Source organism: Pinus tabuliformis, chromosome 5_2 (genome assembly GCF_031772625.1).
Source record: "Pinus tabuliformis cultivar Carrire ecotype Pingquan chromosome 5_2, CPIR1, whole genome shotgun sequence".
NCBI lineage: Eukaryota > Viridiplantae > Streptophyta > Pinopsida > Pinales > Pinaceae > Pinus > Pinus tabuliformis.
The window spans coordinates 374,161,565-374,170,637 of NC_142306.1; the positions used below are offsets into that span (position 1 = coordinate 374,161,565).

General features: G+C 35.7%; 1 protein-coding gene across 1 annotated transcript; it reads right to left on the reverse strand.

Moving 5' to 3' along the window:
- Nucleotides 1-230: 230 nt before the first annotated feature.
- Nucleotides 231-1,585, reverse strand: LOC149159014 (phospholipase A2-alpha-like). Its single transcript, XM_089433428.1, has 3 exons — nt 1,335-1,585; nt 1,127-1,166; nt 231-677 (listed from the first exon to the last, which is right to left on the reverse strand). The coding sequence occupies exons 1-3, from the start codon at nt 1,419-1,421 to the stop codon at nt 337-339; spliced, it is 468 nt and encodes a 155-aa protein (XP_089289554.1). The 5' UTR covers nt 1,422-1,585; the 3' UTR covers nt 231-336.
- Between the last annotated feature and the right edge of the window lie 7,488 nt (nt 1,586-9,073).

Sequence of the window (9,073 nt, forward strand, 5' to 3'; positions counted from 1 at the left end):
TCTTTAGTGATTCTTTTGGAAGTCCTCGTTATCCAAGCTACTTTCCAACGAACGAGGGCTCTTTCACCAATGAACAAGAGTTTACAGAAGTAAAATTTGTATAATAAAGAAGTATAAATTTTAGGTCCAACCACTAGATGACCTTGCCGTTCCCATCTTATTGCTAACAGATTTACTCCCACTCTACTACAGGACAGTAAGGGTTTCAAAGGCCGAATGAACTTCTCGACTCCCCCTCTGTTTAATATACATGGCCGCTATCACCTAAATGTTTTGCGCAGTAGGCTTCAAACAACAATACCAACTCTGAAATCATATGTGAAGCAATGCGTTTTATTAGGGGCCGTGAAAATCTATGGAGGCTGAGGAGTTTTGGAGGTCTTGGGGCGGAATCCCTCTTCCGATCCACACACCTGCCTTTATAGCATAGTCGACGGTATTCACCACCGTCTTCCTGCGACACGTGGCGCCTGCGAACTGAGGTTGTCCAGAAGTAACGTAAGCGCTCAGGCAGTCCAGCAATTTCTGATTGCACTGGACGTTCAGGTAATTGCGCGTTCGGGTGATGCAATAGTCGTGATTTTTGCAGCAGCTGTCCAATCCATCGCAGGGAGCTTCTCCATGGCATCCCGTGTAAAATACTCCGCAGTATCGCCCGTACCTTAGAATTGGGGCCTCTGCAATTAAAATACATCAATACTCACATTTATTTTTGAAGGAAGACCTTCCCTGAAATGGAAAGAATGTGTGAAATTATAATTGTAAAAAGCTGGACATCTATATAAAAAATTTAGCCAGAAACTTAACAGCAGTCCAACTAACAAAATATAATACTCCATAGCTTATTTATTTAAATCTTTAAGAAAAAACAAAATCGGTGATCAGGAAAATCTGGTCAAAATGGAAGAAATGCTGAGCCACAAATATAGATGAACCTCTAATAAACAAACCCACAAAAGAATCCCAAAATACTTCAAAGGATTAACACTATTTTGTTAAACTAATCCCTTAAACATCAATAATCACACCCCAATCACTTTGCTTAACATCAACAATCACACTTCAACACAATCTAGTATTCCATTCCACATTTTAATTTATAAAAGTTAAAGATAACGAGGCAGACCTCTGCAGAATTTCGACTCGCACCGATTGCTACAGTCCTTCTGCACTCCATTAACAACAACAGCAGTATTAGAATTAATTGATTCACTGACATTCTACTGACAGTAAATGTCTTGGCATGAACTAAGCAATTTATGTCACAAATCCATCACTTGAATTGAATGTTGTTGTGAAATTGGAATATTTTTTGAAGTATTGAATATTAATACCAAGAGTGAAGTGTCAGAAGAGCAGAGAACAGAGTGCAGGAGAAGAAGGCAGAGCAGTAAATCCAATCGACTTCCAATGGTGGCCATGGATTCCCAACTGATCTGCCTGCCAATGGAAAATTTCCGTGCTATGTATCAATGGAATGGCGTGTAGTTATACTACTCCTGCTTTGATTGCATTTCAGGACTCTTGGCTACTTGATCTCTCACGGCATCACTCCTTCACCAATGTCTCTGTCACAGACAAAATAGACTTCGTATCCAACTCCATAACGAAGGGCTTCTGGAAAACTTTTTGTCTTTGGGCGACAATTTAGCAATTTTAAGCAGAGAGTGAATAAGCCAACCATATGACATAACGCTCACATCGCTTTCAGTTGACACTTGCATAGCCAGCAATCACATTTATGACGACCAGCACTGACAAAATGGCAAAATCCGTATGACAACCCATAAGCTGTATCGAAACTTTTTCTTCATTCTGCCCCCATTTTTCCTGGTATATGTTTTTATTAGTTTAACCGACTGACAACCCATAAGCTGGTCTAAACTTTCTCTTTATTCCCTATATTTTTATTAGTTTAACCGACTGACAATCGATAAGCTGATCTAAACTTTCTCCCTTTTTTCCTTGTATATATTTTTATTAGTTTAATATACATCCAAAGTATCAGATACTTCAAATCATTTTATTATTTTTTAATTAATTTGTAATATATATATATATATATATATATTTTTTTTCCAAAAAATATATAGAATAATTGAGTAAGTTGGTTGAATTTTTAATTGAAATAATTAGAATATGGTTGAGTGTAAATTAATGATGATATTTCTCTCTCACTCGCTCCCCACTCTCCCAACCCTTTCTCACTTCTCTCTCGGTCTTAGTGACTATTTCCCCCTCCTCTTTCTCCATCTCTCTCTTCCTCTCTCTCACACACATCTCTGCACCTTTCTCCAAGTCATTCTGTACCCCCCCCCCTCTCTCTCTCACACACACCTCTACACCTTTCTCCCCCTCATTCCCTATCCCCCATCACACACCTCTACAACTTTCTCCCCCTCATTCCCTATCCCCCATCTCTCTCTCTCTCTCTCTCTCTCTCTCTCTCTAACTAGCTCCCTCTTCCCTCTCCAAATACCTCCTTCTCCCTTCCTCTCTTTCTCTATCCCTCTTGACTCCCCTAGTCCCTCCTTCACAACAATCCCCCAAATTCTTTGTCTTACTCGTTGTCCCTCCTTCCCTCTCTCTCTCCCCTCTTCTCTCTAAACATTCCCCCCTATCTCTATTATGCACACTCCCTCTCTCTCTCTCTCTCTACATATATCCATTTTCCTCTCTTTACTTCACTCCCTATCTTTTTTCTTCCCACATATTTCACATCACTCATCCCCTCCCCACTATCTCCCCCCTTCTTCTCTCTCACTCTATCCCTCCCTCCCTCTATCTCACACTACCTCCCTCTCCCCCTCCCCTCTCTCTCATGCTCACTCAATCCCTCCCCCTCTTTCCCTCTTGCTCTTTCTCCCACTCTACTCCTCTCCCTGCAATATCCCCCCATCTTTCTTCCTCACTATCCCCCCCTCTTTCCCTCTTCCTCCTCCTCTCTCTACCCCATTCATTTGTGTGTCTGCATCTTCCCATCTTTCCTACCCTCTCTCTTCCCCCCTGCTTTTCCCCCTCTCTCTAAAGCTTCTTGCCTCTCCCTCACTCTCTTTTCTCTCCCCCTCTTTCCCTCCTCAACACTAACCCTCTTCTCTCTCTCTCTTTACGCTCTCACTCTCCCCACTACCTCTCTTTTTACCCCTTTCTCTCACCCACAATATCTTTATCTTTACCTCTCTCTCCTTCTCTCCCTTCCCCCTTTCCTTTCTTTCATTGCGTCCCTCCCACTCTCTCTCCCTACCACTCCTTCTCATCCTCCCTCCCTCTATCTCCTACTACTCTCGCTCTCTGTTTCTATCCCCTCATCTCTCGCATGCTCACACATTCTCCTTCTTCCTCTCCCTTCCTCACTCTACCTCTCTTTTGCCATTATCCCCCTTTCCCTCTTTGCCTCTCACTCTTCTTCCCTTCCTTTTTTTTACTCCCTCACTTTTTCTCCCTCTCATTCTCCATCTCTCACTCATTCACATTCACTCTCTCTATGTATCCATCTACCCTCCCCTCCCTCCCCTCCCCTCCCCTCCTTCCCTCCTCAAAAGTTACGGACATAAAAATTTGCACAAACTTTGAAAAACATGCATGCATGCTATTGAAATTGTGCATGAATGCACTCATACTTTCAAAAGGACCCACTTTTGAAAACACTATCCTCATGAAAGTATATTTCTATTTTTGAAAATGTTCATGCGCTCTCGAAAGCACACATGTTCTTTTGAAAATGTAAGCGTATCTTGGAAAATCCAAAGTTGGCAAGTATGTGTGGTAGTTCACGGAGCATTGAGACTCTAGAATAAGGAAGAAATGTGTGTTTTTAAGAATGTGGATTGGTTCTTGCGTGAACTTGTTCATGATGATTTCATTATTATTTTTGAGACCGTCATATATATATTTAATTTTTTGAATTATTTTCATGTGAACACTCATATATATATTAACTGTTGTCTTGTATATAAAAAAATATGAATATATTTAACCAAAAGAGATGGCTCTATTTAGTATTTATTCCCACATTCAATATTCCCACATTCAATATATTTTTTAAAATTTTAACTGTTGCATTGTATATAAAAAAATATATATATATTCGATCTCTTTTTAGTATTTATTCCCACGTTCAATAAATAGAAATTACCGATTCATAAAAGTTTGTTTCCATATAGAAATCATTTAAATTAATATTAAGATAATTTACTTCAACTATATTATATATGAAAACTCTGATTATTTGGAGAAATGTGCTTAAATGATGGAAGGATTTGGGCGTAGTCGGCAACTTTATGAAGGATAAGGTCGAATTTTGGCTCGACCATTAAAGATAAAGGAGCAGATCATTTAGAAAGAAAAAGGAAGTTAAAGTATTATAAGGGGGTGATCAAAACTATTTTTGCTAACGAGAATTATCTTTTTATCTTGGCAAGTGCTAAGAAGAAGATGAAGATTGCAAAGATAAGAACTAATTCTCATGAGCTTTGAAGTGAAACTGAGCATTGGTTTATTCCCAAAACACCCCGCGACGAAATAATTTGTCACATTTGTGATACTAAAAAGGTTGAAGATGGAAAACACTCTCTTGGATTTCCCAACTCTTGCTTACATCCACTCTCATTTCCAAAACATTTACCACACTACCAACCTTCTTGGCTTGTTAAGTCAGCGAAACTATATTTATCTAGGAGCACTTCTTTCCTTTATTTTTTATCATAAAAATAAAATATTAACCAGTTATAATTAATTTAATAGACCACATTGGTCTGAGTGGATGGTAATCATCATCAACATCATTTAACTCTACTTTATATGTGTGTTAAATTTTGTTTCAAGTATTAAAATTAGATGAAATTTGTAAAGATCTTATTTTAATTTAATAATACAAATTTATAACTTATGTATTGAAATGTAATATTAATTAATAATAATGATAATTTAATTTTAAGATTATGATTAAATAAGATATTAAATTGATGAATAAAATATTTAATGTGTAAGATAATAAATCTATTTTTACATAATTATTTGATTACTAAATTACATTATTAATTATTTTTATTAAAAAACTAATAAAAATATTTTATTCTTCAAGCAATAAATTTACCTCTAAAGGCTTAAATATAAAAGTATAAAACTAATAAAAGAAAATTAGGTCATAAATTTAATTATATGAATTAAATCAACTTATATAAAAACTTGTAAAATAACAACTAATTTAAACTTGTATAACTATATATATTAATATTTCTCTATACAAACTAAATTAATGTTTTTTCATCATGCTAATTTTTTTCTTTTTTTTTCTTCCCTCCTCGTTATGTGAAAAGTTGAATATAAACTATTTTTATCATATTTTATTTTATATTATTATTTTGGTTTTAATGGGTTAGAGTAATTGTGCATAATTTTTATATTTTAGTATTATTATTATTTTTACGCCGTAAGGCATTCCCTTTGAGAACAACTTTCCTCTAGCCCATCTGGCTTCACTCTGGGCCATTAGATTATATGTTAGACGATGGGAGGATGTTTAGTCGTTCGATAATCTTAGATGAAGGTAGTTGGAAGGAATGGTCTTGAAATCTTGATCGTGTCCCTACCTTCTTGAGCAACCCTTCGGCATCCCACATCTGCACTAGTCTCCACAATAATTTCTTTATCTTTCGGAAGCACTGCACAATTTAGAAAAAAAAATCTTTAGATGGCATTCTGACACTTCATTGTAACTCCATCTTCACACTTGATACAACTCTATTTCTATGGTTCCTGAGATTTGTTGGGATGGAAGCATCTCTCTTTCTCATCGAATTTGAAGCTAGGCTCCACTCATCTTCAATCCTTTTGAAACTCATGGCTCGAACAACTGCATTTATGTCCAACGTAAAGCCTCTATAATTCGAGGCAATTTCTTTGGTTCTATCCTTCAAAATATCATTCCTAGGTACATTTTATTTTCAAAATCTCCATTTTCTAAATAACTCTGATCCTTCATTTGAGGACAAGGGTTTTATCTCAAAAAAATTGAGTTTTTTTTAATTCCATGGGTCTTTTCAATCACTTTTATGCTATAGCTGGAGATTAAGAACAAGATAAAACCCTTAAATATTGACGGTTAAGAACAAGATATTTTCATGTACATATACAAGGCTATGCCATTGATTGATACGTGATTATTAACCAGAGGCAGAAATTTCAGGTACCATTGTAGTTATATTTACATATTTTTGTGTATTCTTTCATATATTCAAAGGAATAGGCCAAAATTTGAGTTTTGTTTTTAGGTCCATGGGTATTTTCAATCACTTATGTGTTGCGGATGGAGATTAAGAGGTTTCTACCAGTATCATTCTATTTAAAAGTTCCCACAAATTGTAAACCAGATGAACGAGATCAAAAAAATGACTAACCTCTTTCTTGTAGGTATTGTAGATGGTTTTAAGCAAGAACACCTTGCCCACACCCTGTCTACTAGATACACCAATTACATGATTTAGGGTTTTTGAATACAGGATCTGTCATGGACAAGGCAGCTGAACGAGATTCACTTTAGTTCCAACAAGATTTTTACAGAATGCTTAGCTAGAAACATCGCCTTCACAAGAATATAGTTGGGGACGGCTCAATGCCCTTTCTCAGTCGTGGAGAGTAGAGGGAGTAGAAATTACCTCAAATCTAAATGAGAATGATATTACTGGTATGAACATGGTAAACATCCTCTCTACTTTATTTTGCTTTACAAACAAATAGAAGGGAAGAGAGAAAATTGTGATTTTTCAAATTTAATCAAAAAATCAAGAGGATCATAGCCATACCTTGAAAGAGTTTCTCTTAGTGCAACCTTCAGTTTGGACCAATGGTAAATAGCTTTTAGGGTTATATACTTGAGAGGTAGACCTTAGTGCAACATTTGGCTAATTTCATTTTATAGATTTCTAAATTTTGACCTTAAATTTAGTCCACAGTTTTGGCATGCAAATTAGCACCAAGAAGAGAATGGTAACTCTTTGTTCCATCATTCAACAAAAAAGTTTTTTCTTCTTATAACCTAGAAAATCAAGAGGATCATATTCATCCCTTGAAAGTCTTCAGTGCAGCCTTGAATTTGTATAAATCAAGTTTGAGTATTTATTTTCGAAGGTGTCAAATTAAATTTGTGAAAAGTGGATATGGAATATCGACTCTTAAGAACAAGATTTATTCCCACACATATACAAGGCTATGCCACTGATTGATACATGACTATTAACTAGAGGCAGAAATTTGGTGTACTATTATAATTATATTTATATATTTTTGTGCATTCTTTGCATATATTTGAAGGAATAGGCCAAAAATTGAGTTTTTTTTAGTTCCATGGGTCTGGGAGAAAATAATTTTGCTTAAATGTTTGCCTACTATGGATGTCTAAAGATAAACTTGACCCATGGAGTTGTTGCTTCTATAATTGCTACACGCTAATGTCTTCCCTGTTGTTATTTTGGATGCTTGTTTCTCGTTTTCACATCCATTATCTAACATTCCTCGTAGTACTGTCTTTTTATTTGTTGTAAGTTCATGGCATGTTTTTTGCAATTTTAGGCACTCATTTCTTTATTTAATATGGAATAGGTAACATGGGATGAGCCAGATATATTACAAAATGTGAAAAGAGTGAGCCCGTGGTTGGTCAAGTTGGTTTCCAATATGCCACCAATTCAAATGACTCGTTTCCCTTTATCAAAGAAGAAGCTAAGAGTTACCATGTCTCCATTTTTCCAGCTTGAAGGGAAAGGAATCATGGGATTCAAATGAGTGCAATTCGCAATAACCTGTTGAGGCAGAGAATCATAGCTCTTTGTTCTATCATTCAACAAAAAAGGATTTTATTCTTGCAACCTGGAAAATCAAGAGGATCAGAGTCATCCCTTGAAATTCTTCAGTGCAGTCTTGAATTTGTACACATTAAGTTTGAGTATTTATTTTCAAAGGTGTTAAATTAAATTTGTGAAAATTGGATATGGAATATCGACCGTTTAGGAACAAAATATATTCTTGCACATATAGAAGGCTAACTGATTGATACATGACTATTAACCAAATAAATTGGTGTTCTATTGTAATTACATATGTATATATTTGTGCGTTCCTTGCATATATTCAAAGGAATATGCCAAAAATTGAGCGTTTTTTAGTTCCATGGGTCTACGAGAAAATGATTTTCCTTAAACATTTTCCTGCTATCATAACTAGAGGTTTGAAGACAAACTTGACCCATGGCGCTTTTGATTCTATGATTGCTAAAAGCTAATGTCCTTCTGTTGTTATTATGGGTGCTCGTTTCTTGTTTTCAAATCCATTATGTAACGTTCCTGGTATGATTTTCTTTTTATTTGTTGTAAGTTCATGGCATGTTTTCTACAATCTTAGGCGCTCGTTTCTTTCTTTATTATGGAACATGTAACATGGGAGGAGTCATATATATTACAAAGTGTGAAAAGAGTGAGCCCATGGCTGGTTGAGTTGGTTTGTAATATGACATCCATTCAAATGAATCCTTTGCCTTTACCAAAGAAGAAGCTAAGAGTTACTCAGTCTCCATATTTCCAGCTTGAAGGGAAAGGAATCATGGGGCTTCAAATGAGTACAGTTAGCAATAACCTATAGTTAGAAATAACTTGTTGAGGTTGATTAAACATTGGCGTGTTTTTTTAGACAATGTTCCTATAGGAATCTAGGGAGCCAGACATGATTGAATCATGGGGCTTGAGATGAGTATGGTTAGTAATAACTTGTTGAGGCTGATTAAATATTTAGATGGTTTTTCAGATAGTGTTTATGTAGGCATCCGGGGATCCATGCATGATCAAATATTTACGTGCAAGTAAAGGATCTTGAGGTGCCCACTACATTGCAATTATTCAGAGTCACTATCTAGTCTTGAAATATGAAGATAAAATAGTTTAATTTTTTTATTAAAATCTGACTCCAACATAACTTAGGAACTACAATATCTTTTTTTTTCTAAGTAATACTAAACTATTATATTACATCAAGAGCAGAGTTACATTGTGAAAATTACAACGGGGCCGCGGCCCTGTAAAAT

Coding starts and splice junctions, on each gene's coding strand:
- LOC149159014 (XM_089433428.1), bottom strand. CDS start 1,421: ATGGCCACCATTGGAAGTCGATTGGATTTACTGCTCTGCCTTCTTCTC. Junction 1,167..1,334: donor CTTCTGACACTTCACTCTTG/GTATTAATATTC, acceptor AATGGAGTGCAG/AAGGACTGTAGCAATCGGTG. Junction 678..1,126: donor CGAGTCGAAATTCTGCAGAG/GTCTGCCTCGTT, acceptor TTTTAATTGCAG/AGGCCCCAATTCTAAGGTAC.